General features: G+C 38.9%; 1 protein-coding gene across 1 annotated transcript; it reads right to left on the minus strand.

The window, feature by feature from the left end:
• Positions 1 to 88: 88 nt before the first annotated feature.
• On the minus strand, positions 89 to 11,373 carry LOC135734541 (uncharacterized). Its single transcript, XM_065253382.2, has 7 exons — positions 11,020 to 11,373; positions 8,597 to 8,720; positions 6,004 to 6,103; positions 4,911 to 5,921; positions 4,327 to 4,485; positions 875 to 964; positions 89 to 737 (listed from the first exon to the last, which is right to left on the minus strand). Exons 4-7 carry the CDS (start codon positions 5,880 to 5,882, stop codon positions 423 to 425), a joined length of 1,536 nt encoding a protein of 511 aa, XP_065109454.1. The 5' UTR covers positions 5,883 to 5,921; positions 6,004 to 6,103; positions 8,597 to 8,720; positions 11,020 to 11,373; the 3' UTR covers positions 89 to 422.
• Positions 11,374 to 23,391: the final 12,018 nt, after the last annotated feature.

Consider the following 23,391-nt stretch of genomic DNA (forward strand, 5'->3'; position numbering starts at 1 on the left):
CCAGCTTCTGTGTAGTAAATGTAGCTCCATCTGAAAACAGCTTATGGCGATTTACTACTAATCAAGAAACAAGCATTACTGACGAGATGCATGTGACAATCACATGCGATTTATCGTGCAGCCCTACTATGCACAGAACCAGTTTACTCTCCTTGTCATTACAACTATAAAAATTCACTGTAAGCGGTGTTTAACGACTTCAAATAAAACGGTCTTCAATTCCCAATCAAACGTCAAACATGACAGGGAAAGAGGAAGCAGGACAAGGTAACAACAACACAGTCTGTTTGAAAAAATTTCAAGAATGCCAATGTTACACTTAAAACAATGAGATCTAAAATAACAATGGTCTTATAGTTTAAAACAGTGTAACAGTGTAAGTGCTAACAGTAGAAAGAAGAAGAAGAGGAGAAAATTGTTTCTTATCTCAGCAACTTGCTCTTCAAAGAGTGAACTCTTGCGGTGCAAGACTCTGATCCAACTCCAATGAACAGGCGCTGTATCACTTCAAAAGTGAATTTTAATTCCTTTGGGTAGTCAAGGTTTAATGCGTACACCAGGCCCATCAGGTTCAGAAAAGCATTAGGTATGTCACTCAGGTGACGCATCACCACTTCTTCCTCAATCACCAGGGCAACGTCATTGTAGAATTCTGGGAGAGGCTCCATCACATTTTCCACAACCACTAGGATTCCGATCACCACGCCCTTGATCACATCCTCTTCACGGTCACTGGGCTTTGTAGAAGGAAAACAAAATTAAGGTACTATTACTTAAAACCAATTTCACAAACAATTTAAAGTCCCCAGACCCCTACAAATAAGATATCTAATGTTCAATTTTCCCTTGTTTTGCCTTAAAGGTTTCAGCTTACCTCACATATCTTCATAAATTTAGAAGGAATCTCTCGCATGTACCACGGCAGGCCAAGCAATGCTGCAGTCCTCATCCTTTGGTTTGTTGTCTGTAAAATATAGGATGGTTAAAGTACCTGCTTTATTGGTTCAATCCTTTGTTTTTCTTTTCATTTATCCTTTCAACCCCTCCCTCTGTCTTGAAAAATAAAAACATTAATTTCAAATATGTGCATTTTTGTATACTTTTGTTGTAAATAAATCACCAATGATGTGGTACAACAACAGTTGTTTGTTACCTTTTTGTTCAGCACCAAAATAAGATGTAATAGTATATGTAACCAGCTCATGGCACTTAAACCAGGAGTGTCAAAGGGTGGTTTCACACTGGGCTCGTTTGCTGCGGTCTGAACTCCAAGCCCGATTGTTCCCGACCCTGGCAGCGTTGGTCTGATTTCACACTCAACTGGATTCTATCAAACCCTGGTGCGTTATTACGTCATGACAAACGTGCATGACGCATAAAAGAAAACAGAATGCTGGTCAATATATATAGTTTTTTTATTATTTCAGTGCTATTACTGAACAAGTGCGCACGCAGCACGGTTCGAGTGCAACCGAACAAAGAACACTTCCTACAGATAGTCTTGGCTTCGGTACCCCAGTGCACACCCGAGTCCACATGACAAAATCAATGTGAACGCTGTCACGTGGACTTGGGTGTGCACTGTTTCAGAAAGTAATGTGACCTGAGCATACGTTTTAGCCTATTATGATGTATTTTGTTAAATATATAATACATGTAAGGGATGATAGTGTTGATGATTTACCTTGGATACAGCGAGAGTGAGCCTTCAGTGTGTTCGCGCATAGTGTGTGGAATCAGAACAACAAATCTGAAAATCCAAGTCTCCTCAAAAGAGTAAGTTTGCAAGCAGCAAAAGCCCACATTATACGACACACACCATAAACCGGTGTTGTTCACTCAGCTGCGCATAATAGCACAGAATTCATTAAAAAACCTATATATTGACCCGCATTGTTTTCTATCATGCGTCATGCACGTTTGTGATGGCGTAATAAGGCACCAGGGTTCGATAGAATCCAGTTGAGTGTGAAACCAGACCAACGCTGCGAGGGTCGTCGGGAACAATCGTGCTTGGGCTCGGACCCCAGCAAACAAGCCCAGTGTAAAAGCAGCCTAATTCTGCTCCTGGAGGGTCAATAAGCTATTGCAGAGCTCCAACCCGATTCAACAAACCTGCCTGAAAGTTTGTAGTGATCCTGAACAACTTGATTTGCTGGTTCAGGTGTGTTTAATTTGGGTTGAAGCTAAGCTCTGCATGATGTTAACTCCCCAGGAGCAGGATTGGACACCCCTGCCTTAAATTCATTGGGGTTGTAACACTTTAAATCAGCGGTTCTTAACCTGTCCTGCAGGGATCCCCTGACAGGCAATGTTTCTGTTTTAACACTGAAATGGCACACCTGATTCAATTAATGAGTATTTATTAGAGTAAGAAGAGTAGGAATTTTTCAATTAATCAATTAGTCAACTACTCATTAAGCTACTCAATTGAATCAGGTGTGCCATTTCAGGGTTAAAACAAAAACATGACCTGTCAGGGGGTCCCTGCAGGATAGGTTGAGAACCACTGCTTTAAATTATTGAAAAGGATAAGTTACCAAAGATAATAATTGTCATTTACTCACCAACATGAAAGTCCAAACACATGCAAACATATTCATACCAATGAAAATGAACAATGGCTATTCTGTTAAGATCTAAAGGACAAGTCATTTTGCCTATTTTAAAAGTTTGTGTAATGAACTGATCATATCAGTTTTTACTACAGCATACTACAACAACATCAAACCTTATTAGTTCTTGTGTCATGACATTTGATCAAAAGATCAACCAATGAGGCTTGATATTCATGTAGTGACATTTTTATGTTTTCATCATACAAAAACTTCAAAAGACTTTGAATATGACATGCAAATTGAATAGGTTACTTTTTAGATGCTTACTCTGAAGTCATTGTATGAAAAGATGTCACTATCAATAGGTTTATTATGCGAGTACCCAGCTAACAGAAAAAAGTTCTAAGAATGTTCCCTGAAAGTTCCCAATGTTCCCAAAAATGTTCTGCCAACGTAAAAAGTGTCCAGTTTTCTTGACGTTCTAAGAACGTTTTTGTGTTGTCTGAATGTTAGAGGAACGTTACGTTTTACCATTTTTAAACGTTATGACAATGTCATGTTTTAATGTTTACACAATGTTTAAAACAACAACAACTGTTTTTTATATTGACTCGTTTGCTTGTTATGTTAATGATAGAGAAACATTGCATTTTATTATTTTAAAACTGTTATAAAACATTATTTCTGAATGTTCAGTAAATATATTGCTATATAAAACACAATTCACTTATTAGGTTTAGATGTTGATGTTTTGTTTCATTTTAAGTCACCATTGTTGTGATTAGTGTTTGTTTTAGTTGGACTCTTGACTTTTTGCTTGCTAGCTTGTGTTAACTTTGTCTTAATACATCACATTTGTTATGAACATGTAAAGTTAATAGTGTAATTATGTGGTGGTTGGTACATAATGGTAAAGATCATCTAATTAAAGTACTAATCAAAAGTTTATTTTTTGTCAACAATGTATATGAGATCCAGCACTTTCACAGCAGTTTGTCATTAAGGAGTTATAGAAACTTTTGCCCAAAAATATCTGCTGTATGCGGATTATTGAAGCACAGACATCAATAATCAAAGTTTCTAAAACTCCTTAATGAAAAACTGCTGTGAAAGTGCTGGATCTCATATACCTTATTGACAAAAAAAAAAAAAACTTTTCATTAGTACTTTAATTAGATGATCTTTACCATCATGTACCAACCACCACATCATTACACTATTAACTTTACATGTTCATAACAAATGTGATGTATTAAGACAAAGTTAACAAGCAAAGCAAAAAGTCAAGAGTCCAACTAAATCAAACACTAATCACAATAATTGTGGCTTAAAAAAAACATCAACATCTAAACCTAATAAGTGAATTGTGTTTTATACAGCAATATATTTAATGAACATTCAGAAATGTTCTATAACAGTTTTAAAATAATAAAATGCAATGTTTCTCTATCATTAACATAACAAGCAAATAAGTCAATATAATAAACAGTTGTTGTTTTAAACATTGTGTGAGAATTAAAACATGACATTGTCAAAACATTTAAAAATGGTAAAATGTAGCGTTCCTCTAACGTTCAGACAACACAAAAACGTTCTTAGAACGTCAAGAAAACTGGACACTTTTTACGTTGGCAGAACGTTTTTGGGAATGTTGGGAACTTTCAAGGAACATTCTTAAAACTTTTTTCTGTTAGCTGGGTAGTGAGTAAATGATCACAGAATTGTCATTTTGGGGAGAGAAAGGCTGGTTTAAAATAAATTGACTCACATTCTTATCAAGGCTCTCCAGTATGGAAGTCATTTCTGGAACGTCCTCATAACGCTTTGACCGAAATAACTGTATCAGCTTCGAGAGATGGCCATCTAAGCCTTCCAAAAAGGACTTGCTCAGGTCCTTTGACACAAGCCTGGTGAATTCTTTGCTGATCTATAAAACAAAAATACATTTACAAATTGAACAAAGATACCAGGGTCTCAGTGACAGTCTTAAAACATTAACAAGTTTAAAAAAAATGTCACTTGACATGAAAGAACTGGTCATATAATCTTAGGATATTACATTTGCCTTTATCCTCTAATACAGAGGTTCTCAACGTTATTCCTGGAGGCCCACTGCTCTGCATATTTTGTATGTATCCCTTATTTAACACACCTGATTCAAATTATCAGCTCATTAGTAGAGATCTCTATGAACTGAATTGATTTTGTCAGATGAGAGAGACATACAAAATGTGCAGAGCAGTGGGCCTCCAGGAACGGAGTTGAGAACCACTGCTCTAATAGAACAGCACAACTTTCACAGGCCAATATTTTCTGATTACTTCAAAGCACACAGAAATGAACACAATTTACCTGTCTTTCCGTGAAAATTGCTGGCCATCGGATTTTCATTTGTGACACTGGTGGCTCCTCATCAACGACTTCTTGTCTTCTCAAAGAATACGTGCTGCTCATAGCAGCATCAACAAATGTGATGTCTGGAGTCCTCTTCGTCATCTCCACAGCCATTTGCTCTCTTTCCTTTTCTAGACTTTCCCGGTCTTTGCCCTGAGGTAGATCTGGTAGAAAATTAGTTTCACATCGTCTTGGTTTCTTGACTTTGTTTCTCTTTCCTCTGGTCTCCCCAAGACCTCTCCTTTCAGAATTCACTTTCAGTTCCTGACAACCAGCATCTCTCAGCTTTTGCCTGTAGTTGCCCATTTTAAACTTCAAACTAATTTTCCACCCATACCACCCAGATGTGGAGCTTGGCTCTTTGAGACAGGGGTGTTTTTCAATTAATGCAGCCGCTACACTCTCAATCTCTTCATTCCCAGGATAGGCTTTGTATGAGTATATATTTTCTGCAAGTTTCTCAAGAATTTCAATCTTCATGTCTCTGGGAATTGACAGAAGTGTTCCATCCTTTCTAAATGCCTCATTACCTTGTCTTAGCCTCAGCTCCACATCATAAGTAAAAACAGGGATGGGAAAAGTGGTTGGCCATGGATGCGAACGGGCGACAGATAACTCTGAATGGATGCTGGGTGAAGAAGTTGATGTAGATGACGATTCACCTAAAATTGCAGTGTCTAAACTAGAGTCTGACAGTGTATCTGGACAGGTGAAAATGACCTTCAGTGTCACCTTGTCTTTGGGCAGATCAGCTACGCAGGTAAGGTTACAGAAATCATGGAAGTCTTCATCTTCATATTGAAGGTCAAAAGAATCTGTCAGCTGGAGCTTGCTTTTGAGTTCAAGCTTAAGGCCATCAACAGAATCTGGAACAGGATCAAGTCTAACTTTTTGAATGTTCTGTGGGGAGACGATCACGCGGAACAGCATTTTGAAATAGGAATAGAAAATTCCAGGGGTTCTCGTCAACTGGGGAAAAAATAAAAATATGTTATTAATTTGATTGATGATTACATATTTTAATGTGAACACCTAAAAAAAATGTATGTACCTTAGTGAAGCAAGAAGGTTCTTGGTGTGATATTTAACTTGCCAGCTCTGACATAAGGATAAAGTGGATGGTATCCATTAAGCTCCTGGTGTTCAACAATCTGTAGTTCAGAAGTGCAACAACTCGTTAGCTCATAACTTCGTAAATGCTCTATGTACCAGGCTTTGAAGGGCTTGAGGATGAATGACACTTTGTTGTTCACAATTATCATTTTAACAATTTTGCCAAAGTCAGGCAGTCCACTGGTGTGCCCTACAGACAAAAACATTCCCTCCGAGTACTTGGTACCATAGATGCATGCATGGGTTGAAAGAAGTACAGTGTTTAAGTTTCCATATTTATGCTCAATGGCCTGCCTCACTGAATGTTCAAGTGTGTCAGGTGAAACGACAGCAACACGTCCTACCTCTAGATCAGGTTTGAAAACACTTGGCAAATCCAAGAAGTAAGCCAAAGCAAGCTGATGCTTTTTTGCCTGAGTGAGCAAGACATTCTTGAAGTTTTTACTATCATGTACAACTCTCTTAAAGAATTTGTGCTTTGCCTCAAAGCGAATAGTCCAAAAATCTGTCAGAGGCCCAAATCGACGAATCATCTCAGGATAGTGTTCCAAGAAGTGATGTTTGGGGAGAATATGGAAATCTGGGAAACACTCTTTGAGCAAGCACCTGTGTTCTGAGATTTTGGACTCCAAGTAGCACAATGTCTCATCAGAAAATTGTCCAGTAGCTAGGAGCTCAACAATATCTTTCAGATCTAGTAAGATTTGCCAAGTTTTGTCTCCTTCTGGTACTCTGTGACCCATCATCAATGGCAGTAGCCTTAACAGAGTCCAGTTTTCATGGCAGTTTCCACCAATTGAATGTTTTGAGACAAAAGTCTTTGAAATTTGTTGTGGTTTGTTAGTTTTATCAGTAAACTTGAAAGGAAAAGACTTGATGACAGCATTAAGGTCATCTAATGTGAAGTACCTTTTGGAAATAAAGGACTTTATGCAAAGACTTAACTCTGTTGGTACTATACCTTCAAACAAGTCGTGCATAAAATCGGGAGGAAACCCTTGAACTGTCTGAAAATAATTCAGTTTCTCAAGAACACAGCCTCTCTTTACTCCATTCAGGGAAACCAGTGAATTCCTCTTCAATTCATCAAGGGTGTGTTTGTGAGTTTCAATTGTCCTGAGTGGAAACACCCCCTCTCTGACTTCATGCAAGTCAATATCCTTGCGACTAGCTAGGCAAAATCTGCAGAATTTATCTACATTGAAATTTTCTTGGAAGCCAGCTAGTGAGTGGGCCCCCAAGTTGTCCGCTGACACATACAACACAGAACCCTTGACACTTGTTCCCAATTTTTGAACATATAATCCTTCCTCTTCAAGGACTTGAATGTCCTTAATGACTGGTTGAAAAATGGCATCATAGCCATAAATCTTTACATCACTGCTATTACACAGACAAGCCAGATAAATTGATTGTACCGAAGACCTATACTGTGCTGGCAAGTTTGATATTAACCAATACACTGCACAGACCTTATGCTTTTTTTTTGATGTGCCCAGTGGGTTACATACCTCATAGTCATCTATATACATCCCAAGTGCAATGTTTAAACTCTCTGAGGAGAGCAAAGGATTCCCTTTGCAGCACAGTCCATCTCTGTATGTTTTAATCTGACCGGACTGGTCAGCAGTCTCCTGCAGGATTTTATCCAAAATGTCATCACGGTTCAACAACTCAGTCAAAACTTCCAAAATTGGAATATAAACAAACTTTCTTTGGGAGGACGAATCTAAAAAATATTCAACTGGCTCAATTACTTTGAAGTTGTCCTTGTAATAAGTGGTTCTTTTGTATTCGGATGCAAAAGGGCCACTCTTTGAAAGGGAAATTAGGGGATTTGTTTTTTCAACTATCTCAGCTAAGGCAGCAGTCAATTCATTGGTTAATAAACAATTGTGCTTAACCAATACACTTTCAATTATTCTTGGAGTGAACTCTTGCACAATTGAATAAACACTGCAAAGCTCATTTACAATTTCCTGTGTGGTGGCCTTTGAGACGTGTAAAGTTGTTTGCATGCGAAGTAACAGTGATGCTACTTTGTGTTTAATCAAATCCTGTAGGTCTTCAACATCTATGTCACTATCTACTGTTGAGCAATCCGGGCTGAATGAATGGGTTTCAGAGTCTGCAATTTCAGGGTTTGAAATTTCAGGGTTTGAATCATCAGGAATGCAAGCTTGATACAAGTCTGTTCGAAAATCTTGAAAAGTGCTGTGGCGATGATTCTTACTTTTGTGAGCACGGAAAGTGCTGCACACACTGGTCTGGAAACTACAGTTTTGAAAGGGGCACCTCACTGACTCTTTATTTTTAAAGTGTTTTGTAAGATGAGCAAAATACTGCGAAATACTGCAAGCCTCTGAAAAATTACACAGGTCACAGTTCACATTTGATGTTGCTTCAGGCAATTTTGAGGAGGCTTGAAGACATTGACTATGTTCACAAGTTAAATGCTTCTTCAGAGACAGTTCACTCCTAAATGTGCATACACAATCTTCATAGATGCATGGGAGAGGACTGTGACTTGCCTGATGACAGTGTTTAAGCTTGTAGTGTGTGATTAGGGCACGCTGGTTGGGCGAGGAAAATCTGCAAATCTTGCAACACCACCTCATCGATATCTGCTTCCACTCTGCTTGGGCTATACTGATCCTGCAAATAAAAAATTCAAAAGTAAAACTTCATCCAAGTACACATACATGTTACATACAGAAACATTCACTGAACATAGGGCTGCACAACTATTCAAATATCTAACTGTTAACATAATTAGCAATAACATAATTGTTCAAATGAGAACGCAGCACAATAGGAACTACCAGTGACGCAAGTGTACACTGAAATAAAAAAAAGGCTTGTTCGACTTCATGCGGCTCTACAAGAACCGACGGCCGGATGATGTCAAAGTACCGCAAGAATGATTAGAGAAATCATACGATGTCTAATTTCTTCTAGCTCTCACGGTACTTTGACGTCATCCGGCTGTCGGTTCTTGCGGCGCTGCATGAAGTTGAACAAGCTTAAAGTATCTCACCTGTCAGCTGTTATACTACAAACTCTTTAATTGCACCCTGTGTTTCACTTCAATACATATAAAGCACAAAAGAGAATGAGCATGCAACGTCGATTCGTTGTAAATTAGAAAGTCACAAAATAAAAGTAAAATACCACGTTACTACTTGTACGTCATGTTAGCTGAGAAGGATTTGCATGCAGGTATGATGTTCATTCTATTTATCAGGAGCAGTTTCTGTGTTGTATTAACAGTTTTTGTTAGTATTGTTTATTTACCATGGTAAGTATTGTTTCCACAACCCAAAAATGGCAATTTATGTTCATTTGTCTTATTCTGTATATAGCCTGATATTAACTTTGTTTAAAAACAAATATTTTTAAAAGACTCTGGTAAATCCAACATTGTATTAACAAAACTAGTTTGGTACAGCTATTAAATAGCTTAACCCTGTTAAGCGTTTATTTATCAGTATTAGTCATATTCTTACAATTTATGTGTTAAGTAAAGGGGGACAGTACTTGTTTGAGTCTATAGTTTTTGTGTAAACAAATTTATTATAATAGGCAAATAAAGAAATTGCAAACATTTATATAAAAGTTGCACATTAAGTAAGGTCTGAAATTAGCATTAGGTACAGAAATAGAATAAATAAATCATAACACTGTCTTAAATGTATAAATTAAATAAAATTATTTTTTTAGAGCTACAGAAGTGATTTTCTCTCTGTCTTGGGTTGTTTGATTAACATTAATGACACAGACTTAAGTAGGTTAATTGAGGTTACAGTCCAAATAAGCACAGACTGATTTCTGACTTTAATCTATACATACACTTAAGACATAAATAAATGTTTGTATTAGAAAAAGAATACTGTGTGGAGAATATTTTGTTTGTATGTGCCCTGTCAATGTAAAACGCGTTTCTCTTGTGTGTGCACTACTGAGTGCCCTAAACCGCGCGCACTACCGAGTGCCCTAAACCGCGCGCACTACCGAGTGCCCTAAACCGCGCGCACTACCGAGTGCCCTAAACCGCGCGCACTACCGAGTGCCCTAAACCGCGCGCACTACCGAGTGCCCTAAACCGCGCGCACTACCGAGTGCCCTAAACCGCGCGCACTACCGAGTGCCCTAAACCGCGCGCACTACCGAGTGCCCTAAACCGCGCGCGCACACAGAAACCGTGGGCGAATCCCAAACAGAGCAGCATAAACAGTCGCTGCATAAAAACGTTACGTTGTTATTCATTGCTTTATTCGCCAAATGTATGTTAATACACTATAGTATGAGACACAGTAGCGCAACTCTTTCTAAAGTTTACACATCAAGAGTTCTGATCTTTGAAAGGCGTACTCACTGTGATGATCACGTCTGTGCCTCTGTGCGTACAGAAAGCTGCTCCATTTAGTGCCTTTTTGCGGTTTAACACATCCACACCGCAGACATGTTGATTCAGACAAGCACGTGCATGTCGCGGTTTCTGTTTGCATCATCAGAACATTTCGGCTGTATTTCGGTGATAAAAGTCTTTCTGACGAAAGTTTTCGGTGGCCGAAAGTTCGGTGCATCCCTACTTCTATTATGTGAAAATGTTTTATATAATTAACAAAACCCTGAGCTTAAAATATTATGAGATCCGATCAATTAACATGCTAAAAAGGAACTTTACACGTTTTTATCCAAGTAATTTACCAACATTAACTTATAATAGTCAAAGAAGACTTCTCTTTCTGCTTACGTTTCGACAGCAACTCGTTGTCTAACACTGTATAGCTAACAAAAATGTGCGTGTGGCTCCTGATTAACGTTAAGTTAACTTACTAATCAAGTTGTCTGTTTGTCAAATGTGATAGCCTGAAATCAATACACGGTCGGTGAGCGCAAACGAAACAAGCCTAATTTTTACATGAAAGAGAGAATAAATTAGGGTACTTACTATAAAAATCCATCTGTAGTCGTTCCATTAAGAGCTCCTTCGTATTCTTTTTCCTCGCATCAGCAGCTCGTGTAATAATCTCGTCCTCTCGTGCAGAAAAATGGCGCTGGCGCGTCTTGCTCAAATTCGTTAAAGTAGTACGTCATTATGACGTAGAGATTCTGGCACATGCGCATGAGGCAGAAAATTGAAATAGCATATATTTTGTTGTTATATGAACACGTTATTTTAAGTTTTCAATTTCCCTTCAAGTTGAGGTTGTTATAACTCACCCTATTGCATATTGAGACGCTGCAAGTTGACAGGACATGATTTTACTTGTCCACCTGACTAAAACTCAGAATCATTTTTTACAGTGTATATTAAGTTGAAATAAAATGTAATAAGTTGCCATTAAGAGTGATTTTTTGGAACAACTTAATTGGTACTTTATTACAACTTTATATCTACTTTCATAATTGCTTCTAGTGTTTTTAGAATATACTTAAAGTGCACTGTTCAATCTACTGTCAAGCAATTAATGTGAAATTAAAAATAAGTTAATGTATATTAACAGTACATTTAATTACTCATTAAATGTAATGTTTCAAATAAAAGTTTGCCAAATAAATTCAAATATATAAAATTAAATCAGTTGAACTGTGATTTCAGTGCAGTGAAGTGATTTCAATGCATCTTTCTACAGTATGTACTTTCACTACTTCTATTGTATGTGAAATATGGTTATGTACTTCTCAAAATACTGAAAAACAAATCTAGTTAATTAAATATGTATTCATTTCAGTTAATGCATTGCAAACAAACAAAAACCACAATGCTTACACTGACAATAAAACAGTTTGGTAGTCAAATTATGAATCAGATTTTTTGTTTTGCAAAAGTACATTTAATAAATTAATTATGAGTTGTATATGTCCAAAAAAAAAAAAAAACTCATTTTAATATTGTTAAATTGGAATCAAACAAACAACTATCAATATTGAATAATTACATCCCTTAGAAAAAAATAAACTCAAAGTTATAATTTTTTTACATTTTAACAGACAACTAAAAAAGAACTGCATGAACTTTAAATTAACAAGTCTTTGGTAGGTCACATCAGTCTAATGATCATTTATTAAATGTGTTTAGAAATATTGCCATGAAAGTGTACTTTCTTTATGTAGCGGGTATTAACTCACTTACTTATGGACCAGGCATAATAATAAGATCAGAAGGGTGCACGGTACGAAGGAGGAGGTAGCAGTGATAGTGAGCAACAAGCAGAGACAGAAGGTAAGTTGATTAATAAATTATTTTACTTTGAGTATTGAGAAACCTTTCTTTTTCTTTCCTTAATCACAAAAATAGTAACAACAATGAAAATACAATTAACTATATATACTATGGGTGCACCCTCTAAATTACTTCTCATTTACAGAAATCAGTCACAATCAATGTACAAAGATGGTACAAATTATATATGTAACACACTGAAATCAGTATTCAAGTTCAAAGTTCTTATCAATTGGAGTATTGATCAGTCTTAAATTATCAGAATTGTGCTTCTGAAATGTTTCATTTCAATAAAGTAAACAAACAAAATAAGGAAACAGTTTCTGAAATGTATCCTCTTACTTGTCTGAAGAAAAATATTTAAAATAGAAAATTGTCCTTTCCTCTAGATTCGTGATCCAATCAAGTCGAAATGGGAGGCTCGCCATCAATTAGGAAAATCCAGCTCAAGGAATGTTCATCAATATTGTGTATCAATAATGATTAACAATTCTACATAATAAAGGAAACAAATAAAATACATACATAAGTGCCATCATCATAATAAATGACAATTTAGACAAATACCTGTCCATTCACGTGTTTCCTTCTCTTTTAGTCTTTCACAGGCACGTGCAACCAAAATGGCGTCAGCGAACAGCAGTGAACACAACGCACCATGTGGTTTTACATAATCACACTGCAATGAACAATCCAACCCATATAACATCACAATATAACACTATTTTGTCTCGTATGGATTAAACAAATAAAATGATATGACATTTAAAGTGTTGACATTCGTTTTTATGGCTAATATCATTGGTAATTATAACAAACTCACCAGGTACAAAATGAAAGCTCAAAAAGTGCTCAATCCACACAATCACGCTGTATAATTGAATATATGCATGTTAAATTCTGATTTCTTCAGTTTATATGAACTTAGGAGTCATATTTAATCAAAATAAACACTCTCGCGTCAGATCGAGTGTCTCTGTCGCTCTGCATCTCTCAGTCTGAACTAGACCTGTTCGAGTCGCGACTCACTCGGATCTTTAACCCGGATCTTTAAATTAACTCATGAGTCGCGAGTCTCTAGTGTCATTAACCCGGATCAGTTGAGTCCTACTACAATTCAATGTAAAACCATAAACAGCGCCACCACACACACAAACCTCTTTCAACATTATTGATGAGACTTCGCTCGCACTACAAATCCACTCGTAACCGGCTGATCTGCGCGAGAACTGACCCGAGATCTCACTCAGAGCCGGAAACATTGCAAACTCAAGAGACCTGCGGATCCGTGCGAGCCGCGAATTGACCCGAGATTCTCACTCAGAGCCGGAAACATTGCAAACTCGAGAGACCTGTGGATCCGCGCGAGCCGCGAACTGACCCGAGATTCTCACTCAGAGCCGGAAACAATGCGGACTCGAGAGACATGCGAATCTGCTCTGACTCGAGAGTCTCTCAACTCGTAACCGGCTGATCCGTAACCGACTGATCCGCCGGCTGATCCGTAACCGGCTGATCTGCGCGAACTGTCTCTCCGACTCTGGGGGCTAACGTACATAAGCAGGACAGTTCTTTTTTATATTTTCTCTATATTATTATGCTATTGTTATTAGGCTTCTTTTTTAAATGGTCGACCATACACACCAAACCTAAAACCTATAAGCATGTTATTTCAGAAGTGAAAGGCTTTTGTTATGGATTTGCTTTTGAGGAGACAGTCGCTCTATAGATCCACTAACCGGCTCCGGCTGATCCACGCGAATCAGCCGGTTAGTGGGATCTGTAGAGCGAGTCTTATGTCCATGGTCTGCGAGTCTGCAATGTTTCCGTCTCTGAGAATCTCGAGTCGCGTGGATCAGCCGGTTACAAGTGGGTCTGTACTGAGTTTCCTTGGCAATTTAGCAATACTGACTCAAATGACTCAAGTGAATCACAAAACCCGGATCACTTTAGTGAGTGACTCACAATAACCCGGATCCTTAAAAGGAATCGAGTTTGCCAGGCCTAGTCTGAACTGAGACTCGATCTGAAAGCAAAAAAAGGGCGGAGCTTACAATTAAACACTCTGATTGGTTTACTCATTTCAGATTTATAATTCAGATTGAATTATTCACATGTATTTCCTCATTTATAAAATAAATGTAGATGTATGAATAGTCTCTATTATATTTAAGCACACTTTTAAAATAATAATATTTAATTATTTAACCAGGGTTACATTTAAGTAAAACTAAATTAGACAAAGTGCATTTTTAAAAAGTGTAATTAGGTATGTTAAGAAATATTGTGATGAAAGTGTACTTACTATAAGTTAAGCTTAATTAGACAGTATTAAAAAGTGCATTTTTAAAAGTCCACTTAAGTGTGTTTATAAATATTATGTTGAAAGTGTACTTACTATAATTTAAAATTAATTAGATATTATTACAAAGTGCATTTTTAAAAAGTGTCCTTAAGTGTGTTAGTGAAATATTATTATGAAAGTGTACTTACTAAAAGTTGAAATTAATTAGATATTATTACAAAGTGCATTTTTAAAAGTGCACTTAAGTGTGTTTATAAATATTATAATGAAAGTGTACTTACTATAATTTAAAATTAATTAGATATTTTTACAAAGTGCATTTTTAAAAAGTGTCCTTAAGTGTGTTAGTGAAATATTATTATGAAAGTGTACTTACTAAAAGTTGAAATTAATTAGGTATTATTACAAAGTGCATTTTTAAAAGTGCACTGAAGTGTGTTTATAAATATTATAATTAAAGTGTACTTTCTTTAAATTAAGCTTAATTAGACATTATTAAAAAGTACATTTTTAAAAGTGCACTTAAGTGTGTTTATAAATATTATGATGAAAGTGTACTTAATATAAGTTGAAATTAAATACATATTCTTAAAAAGTGCAGTTGTAAAAAGTGCACTTAAGTGTGTTAATAAATAGTGTCATTAAAGTGTATTCCATTTAATTACGCTTAAGTGGTCTTTAATTTATATTATATTATATTATCAGCAAGTGCACTTCTCAAAAAGTATACTTTTATTATTTTAAGCACACAAAAAGTATGCTTTCAATACACTTAAGTACGCTAATTTTTCACAAGGGCTATAAGGCTGGCATACATCTATACACAACACACCACTTAGTTAAATCACTTCACGAGCAAAAATAAGGAAATTAGTTAAACAGCATGCCTACCTTTGTTGTTTTAATTCTACAAAACAAGACGCAAACGCCTGGGTTTGATGTTGAAAACAGAAATGATCTCATTATAGTCCAAAGAGTCACAGAGTTCTTTTTCAAAAAACAAAAGGTTGTTGAGGCGGGTAGTAACTCATGGATGCAAATTGGGTTGTGAAGGTGGTTCATCAATTGCAGTTAGATCGGCGGGTAACCTGTGTCAGACTGACCGGGAGAGAGCACTGGAACTGCCGCCAGGGAGCAAGCGGCAGCCGGCGCCACCAGCGTATGAAGAACTGGGCTGGTAATACTCGGTAGTTGGAGGCAGTGGCGTATCTTCTTCATCAAATCTTCCTTTTTTAAATAACACATTAAAGAAACTTTAGCCATTATTGTGGCAATGTTAATATTAGCTAAAAAAGCAGTTAGCAAAGTTAGCTGGCAAACTGCCAGAGCCCGCCGGCTGCCGCCCCCCACAGAGTCTATCTATCAGAACTCCTAGCAACCAAGCAACCAATTACGTTTCGGAAGCTTCCTACAACTTGCTTCAACAATTCCATTTTATTTAGAAAGCAAATTAAACACACACAAGTCAATAATAAATCCGGTTTATGTTAATATATTTTATTAAATACATTTGAATAATAAAAATAAACAAAAAATGTATTTTGGTTAAACTTGCCTGGGCGGGCCAGGGAGTTATGTGGGCGGGCCAGTGCCGCCCTGGCCCATTACTGGCTACGCCCCTGGGCTAACTGAATACAGGATCATTTTAGTGAATTAACTAAAGGCTATCAAAAATTTGTTTATTAAATTCATTCACAATATGCACACACTCATTATACACTTAATATGCTGAAATACAACATCAATAATGCAGTGGCAGAACTAGAATTGTATAAATGGGGTGTCCAAGGCTTTTTGAGGGGGTCCATATCCCATGAAAGAAAACAAAATGTAATTATTATAATACTTCACATTACCCCATATTAGATAAATATTCTTCTTGCCCTGAATTCATTAGATGCATTATACTAACTGTAAGATACAAACATAATGCAAGGCTGAACTTGCATAATATACCAATAATAATCCAACTTACTTCAAAGAGCAGGGCTCAACATTAAGGATTGTTGGTGTGACGGATGTAAATCAGAGTGCATGCTCAATGTAAAAATGCATTTCAGTAATAATCCCTTCTTTTTCATTTTTACGTATTTACTTGATGTTTATTTGTTCATGGAAATGTTTAATTTAGCTTTATACACATTTTTGTCACTCCTGTAAAAAAGAGTTTGTTTATTTGGCGCGATGACGTCATTACTGTTTGCCCGCGCTGCGTCCTCAGACCGCGTTGAGCGCGCTGGGGAGAGGTAAGCGGTTTGTGGTGCTCCTTCAATATGAGCCTTTAAAAGTTCACAAAAGTCCGATTAAGAGGATAAAATCAAAGACTTACACTGTATTCATTCCTGTACTCTCTTTATTTCATCCAGTGCTGTCCACACACTTCCTGTTGTCCTCCACAATAAATTCAACATCAGCAGCAATTTTTGAGTCCCATCTCTTCATTGAAACACAACGCAGATCGTAACAGAGAAAGAGTAGAACCGGTTACATTGGTGCCGTGACCCGGATGAAGATTTGCTCGCTGTGGATCTTCGTCCAATGATCAACATCATTTGATCGCCAGGGGACGCTGCATTTCATACAAGGTTTAGAGAACAATAACATAAATTGGACATTTTCTTGCATAAATAGTGCCATTCACAATTTTTTTCTTTCACCTGGTATGTTTTTATAATTCTGTTTTGCTTAAAGTGTTTAAGAACATCCTGCCATTGGTTAATTTTTATTCAGTGTTTGGTAATTTAAATGCTAATCAGAGATAATGGCACAAGGTTTTAAGAGAGACTATTTTGATTCTGATGGGAACATGTCAGATCCGAGTTTTGGGAGAGGGAGACTTTTCAGTGACAGTTCATTCACACCAATTGCAGGGAAGGGCAATGTAAGAGAGACACCACCTGCATTCTGTTCCACACGAGTAACTGAACAGACACCTCATCAGTTAGGCGGTGATCCATTATTAGTCAGTCCTGACTTAAGTAATGCAGCATTGCATAATCTCATTACACACATCGCCCAGCAAGTTGGGCAAACCATACTTTCCGCACAGAGTGGAGTAGGCACCAGTGAAAGAGATACCTCCAATGTGCAAACTCCGAGTTTAGGTGCAGGTCAGTCTTCCTCAGATTCCCCCTCATTCAATTTGACAGGGGTTAAATTAGTTATGCAGTCTGAAGCCAGAGAGCCCCCTGTATTCCGAGGAGACATATCAGACAAGCTCACTGTGCATGAGTGGGAAGATTTAATGGACACTTACCTGCGAAAAAGGGGAACACCAGTGGTTGAGCACCATCAAGAAATTCTTTCAAAGTTAATGGGTAAAGTTAAAGACATCGTTAGAATTATCCTTCGCAGTAACACTTCTTTGACTCCTTCTGAGAATCCCAAAGTGATATATGACATTCTAAAACAGCACTTTAGTGAGGTCAGGTACTCGTACATGCCCTTGGCTGACTTCTATGGTACAGTACCTCTACTAGGTGAGAACCCGGTTGACTACTGGCTCCGTTTAAATAAGGCTGTGGATGTCGCAGAAGAAGCCTTAGCCCGGCTTGGGCGACGGATGGATGACCCATGCCAGGAGGCAGCCATGATGTTTGTCAAATACTGTCCTGACCAGACTCTGTCAGCCATTTTCCGATTAAAAGCACCAGATAAGTGGACAGCTAGTGAAGTGCAAGAGCATCTTGACAGATATCAGGCTGAGCAAAAAGAACAGTTGGCAGCCAAATACAAGCGTAACACTGCCATGAGAAATGTTATAGCTCATACTCAGTCATGCCCTGTGGAGGTTGAGGTTGCGGCCGGTGGCTGCCCTGTTGTGTCATCTGACAATATCAACACCAGTGTTACATCTCACCCACAGAGCGAAGAAAATTGCATGAAGATGCTTATTGGTCTGCTCGACCGTGCTCTTACTCAGAATAGTCAAATGAAGATGAGGCGCTCCCGACCAGGCCAGTCATCTTATGAGAGTATGCAAGGTATGCCTTTCCCATGACCATTCCACCTTAGCAAACTGCCGACAACAGCGCCTTTGTCTTGCTTGTTTCCAACCTGGTCACATAAAGAGGAATTGTACAAATACTCAACCCGACCCTGAATCTCAGTTCACACACACGCCTCAGAGTTCGCATCCTTTAAAATAGTTGGCCCACACTCGGAGAGGGGATGTGTGGGCACAGTGAAACAAACCCTCAACAATGAAGATCTTGAGCAGGCTTATGAAAGTGCATGTAAACAAGCACCAAGTGAAGTTAAAGTGATTGCACAAAATATCCAAGCTCTTGAAACATTTGATGAGTTGTTTTATGCTCCAGTAATTGTTAATGACAAATTTCAATTGAAAGGAATGATGGACTCAGGATCGATGGCATGTACTTTAAGTGAGGATGCAGAAAGTAGAATGCTAAATGAAAATGTGCTGCTGAAACCCACCACATTGGCACAGGAAATAATGTTAGTAGGATGTGGAGGCAAAGTGACCAAACCTAAATGTATGTATGAAGTTGAGCTTAAGATATATGGAGAAAGATGTCTGGTGCCTGTTCTTGTTGTGCCTGGACAAAGAGATGACCTAATCATTGGAACAAATGTGATTAAGTTTCTTATGCACCAAATGAAAGGCAGTAGTGACTATTGGAGGATCCTTTCTAACAGTACTTTAGAACAGTCCTCGCTGTGTGAACTTTTCTTGGATGTAATGGCAAACACTTGCCGATGGAGAGGTGAAGATCTACCAGAAAAGGTGGGGACTGTCAAACTCCAACGTGCAGTCACATTAATGGCAAAACAGGAACATCTTGTTTGGGGAAGGTTGGCGAGTAATGCTCCTATGTCACCATGAAGCACTGTAGTTGTGGAGGCCACTTCCTCCAAGTCTATGCTTTGAGACATCATTATCGGACGCGTTGTTACGCCTCTGTGGGGTGATCGTTGGATCCCCTTAAAGGTTACCAATCTTTCAGACAAGCCAATCACTCTTAAGCGGAACCGTAAGCTAGCAGATGTGTTCCCATGCATAGCAGTGGAAGATTTCGAGCTGCTGCAGGGTTTCAGTCATGTTCAAGTGCCTGTGCCCGTAAAACATTGTTCTCCTGATGCCACACATGGGTTAAAAGAGAGGCTGGAGACTGTAGGCCTCAGTGGTATTGATATTGATTCATGTTCTGTCAATGACACCACAAAAGAGAAGCTCGTTCTGTTGCTTGAAGTCTACAATGATGTCTTCTCCAAACATGCACTGGATTGTGGTGAGGTTAAGGGCTTTGTCCATCGCATCCGATTAACAGACGACCGCCCATTCCGACTTCCATACCGTCGAGTACCGCCTGCTTCTTACCAAAAACTACGCCAGGCTCTTACAGAAATGGAAGAGCAGGGAATAATTCGAAAATCTGTTAGCGAGTTTGCTTCGCCCCTGGTATTAGTATGGAAGAAGGTTGGCAGCCTAAGAATCTGTACGGATTTTAGATGGTTAAACGCACAGACTATCAAGGATGCTCACCCGCTACCACACCAATCCGACTGCCTGGCTGCGCTGGGTGGAAACACTCTCTTCAGTAGTATGGATCTTACATCAGGCTTTTACAATGTCCCCATGGCTGAAGAAGATAAAAAGTACACCGCGTTTACAACTCCAGTAGGACTACATGAATATACTAGGATGCCACAGGGGTTATGCAACAGCCCAGCCTCTTTTATGCGTATGATGTTAAGCATCTTCGGAGACCTCAATTTAAGCAGTCTGTTGTGCTACCTCGATGATTTGCTTGTTTTTGCGCCTGATGAAAGTGTGGCTTTGGAACGCCTGGAGGTAGTGTTTCAACGATTGAGGCTTCACAATCTCAAGCTAAGCCCGAAAAAGTGCCATCTATTGCGGGCATCTGTTCGATTTTTAGGCCACATTATTGACGGACATGGTGTTTCTGTGGATCCTTCAAAAGTAGAGGCCATTGCTGAGCTGTCCAAAGCCGACCTTATGGAGGAAGACGGGTGTACACCATCTGTACGGAGAATTAAGTCTGTTTTAGGGATGATTCTCTATTACCAGCACTTCATACCAAATTGTTCCTCTATGGCCAAACCGCTCTTTTCCTTAACAGCTGGACAAAAGAGGAAGACAAAGGTTGGAACAGATGTTAAGGCTGGCACATACAGGAAGCTTAAACCTTCTGATTGGACTCCAGAGTGTGATGATGCGCTCTCCAATCTAAAAGAGAATTTACTTCACTGTGCAGTTCTAGCACATCCAGATTTTTCTCTTCCTTTAATCCTGTCAATTGATGCTTCTTTTGATGGACTGGGGGCTGTTTTATCACAGGTGCCAGCAGGTGAGGAAAAAGCCCGCCCCATAGCGTTCGCAAGCAAAAGCTTAAGTAACTCTCAAAGAAAATACCCTGCACACAAGCTCGAGTTCTTAGCCCTAAAATGGAGTGTGTGTGAAAAATTCAGTCATTGGCTCAAGGGTCATACATTCACAGTATGGACCGACAATAACCCACTCACCTATATTCTTTCAAAGGCTAAACTTGATGCATGCGAACAGCGCTGGGTGTCCAAGCTTTCGGCATACACATTCGATCTAAGGCATATTGCAGGAAAAAAGAACACTGTTGCTGATGCTTTAAGTCGTGACCCATTTGCAAAAACAGTCAGCCGCAGGCTTATCACAGAGCAATATGGAAGTTTACTTGCTGAGGCAGAGGGAGTCAATGAAGATGGGATCCAAGACACCTTCCGTTTGAAAGCAAATAACGCTTATGTGTCCCCTCAGCTGAGTCCAGTAGTGCCCTGTGATCACACAACAGTCAACGCACAATTGACCTTTCATAACCAATGGGAGACTGTGGCAGAGTTAAGAGCTGTGCAAGCGATTCAGTCCATTCAGAGTACTATGACACCAGGCCATGACACAATATCAGCCATCTCCATTGAGGAGATACAGCAGGGCCAAGAGTCGGATCCAGCAATTTCAAAAATCATACCCTTCTTGAGTCAAGGAAAGCAGCCATCAAGGCGTGAAAGGGCTGGAATGAATGTAGGAGCTCTAGCCCTTCTTAAGCAATGGGACCGGCTGAAGGTTCAGAATGGAGTGGTCTATCGAGTTTCTAAAGACCCGCTCAGTAATTACAGGAGATTCCAACTTGTGCTGCCTGTGAGTCTGAAGACCAGAGCTTTGAAAGGTGTACATGATCATGCTGGTCACCAGGGGCAGTCGAGAACTCTCCATCTGACTCGACAACGCTTTTATTGGCCAAAAATGGAGCGTGACATAAGAAAATATGTCAAGTGCTGTCATAGGTGTATATTAGCTAAAACTCCAGAGCCCTCTGCACGAGCCCCTCTTGAAAACATCAGGACCTCTGCCCCTATGGAGTTGGTGTGTTTGGATTTCTGGAGTGCTGAAGACCACAAACAGCATTCTGTGGATGTATTAGTTGTAACAGATCACTTTACGACGTTGGCCCACGCCTTCCCGTGTGTGAATCAGACAGCTAAACAAATAGCCAAAAAGCTGTGGGACCACATCTTCTGTGTTTATGGATTTCCAACACGCATCCATACGGATCAGGGCGCCAATTTCGAAAGTACCCTTATAGCAGAACTGCTCAATTTGACAGGCACAGAGAAATCACACACAACAGCATACCATCCCATGGGAAATGGTGGAACTGAACGCTTTAATCGAACCTTAGGCAGTATGCTGCGCTCTCTGCCTCTCAAGGAGAAGCACAAGTGGCCAGAGCAGATACAGACGCTGACATTTGCTTATAATGCCACAGTACACGAAACCACTGGATACGCCCCTTTCCAACTCATGTTCGGCCGCATTCCAAAGCTTCCTGTTGATGTCATGTTTGGACGGGTATTACATGACCCAGTGATCGTTGACCATGACAGTTATGTTAAAACACTGACGTCTTATCTTCATGAAGCTGCAAGCATTGCTCAAAAACACACTGAGAAAGAACAGAAAAAGCAGGCTAAGGTTTATAATCGGCGAATCAAGGGCACATGTCTAAACATTGGGGATAAGGTGCTTATCGCTAACAAGAGTGAGAGAGGAAAGAAAAAGCTTGCTGATAAGTGGGACCCCACAGTTTACACGGTTAAAGACAGAAATCTGCAAACAAACATATACAAACTGATTGATGATGAAGGAAAATTAAAGGTTGTGCACAGAAACTTGATTCTGGATATCAGCTTTCTGCCCATAGAATCACCTGAGGAGGATAAAGATATCCAGTTTGATACTGAGGATGCAGAGAGCCAGTCTTGTATGTCCGAATTGTTGGATTCATCAGAGGAGGAGAATTCTGAAAATGGAACAAGAGCATGGGAGTTTAATGATCTAGTTGAAACTGAGAGTCAAGAGTCTATAGGTGATGGTACCCAGAGTCCAACCATTCAAACCAAGCACAAACTCCAGCAGACACACAAGCACAAACTCCAGCAGACACACAAGCACAATCTCCAGCAGACACACAAGGTGTACGAACACGTGCATGGAGAGTAGTCAAAAAAGTAAGCCGTTTAATTGAGTCCTTAGCACAAAAACCTCTTTATATTCAGGGAGTGGGGTCAACTTCAGCAAAGAAAACTGGATCAATTCTTTCTTTATTTTAAATACAAACTTTATATTCCATAACAATACTGTGAAAGCGTAGTTGCAATGTTTGAATTTCATTAAGTGTAATACAGACCAGATTATTGTATGTTGTACAAGGCAGCATGCTGTTCTGAGAATGTCTAAGACTTGATCAACCTTGGACTTTCTTAATCCATAAAGT

Source organism: Paramisgurnus dabryanus, chromosome 1, assembly GCF_030506205.2.
Source record: "Paramisgurnus dabryanus chromosome 1, PD_genome_1.1, whole genome shotgun sequence".
Taxonomy (NCBI): domain Eukaryota; kingdom Metazoa; phylum Chordata; class Actinopteri; order Cypriniformes; family Cobitidae; genus Paramisgurnus; species Paramisgurnus dabryanus.

Bases quoted from the DNA above. Each gene is read 5' to 3' on its own strand.
- LOC135734541 (XM_065253382.2), bottom strand. From the start codon at position 5,882: ATGCTGTTCCGCGTGATCGTCTCCCCACAGAACATTCAAAAAGTTAGA. The intron at 4,486-4,910 runs GTAAATTGTGTT...TTTGTTTTATAG, and splicing joins CAATTTTCACGGAAAGACAG to ATCAGCAAAGAATTCACCAG. The intron at 965-4,326 runs GTGAGTCAATTT...TATATTTTACAG, and splicing joins TGGAGAGCCTTGATAAGAAT to ACAACAAACCAAAGGATGAG.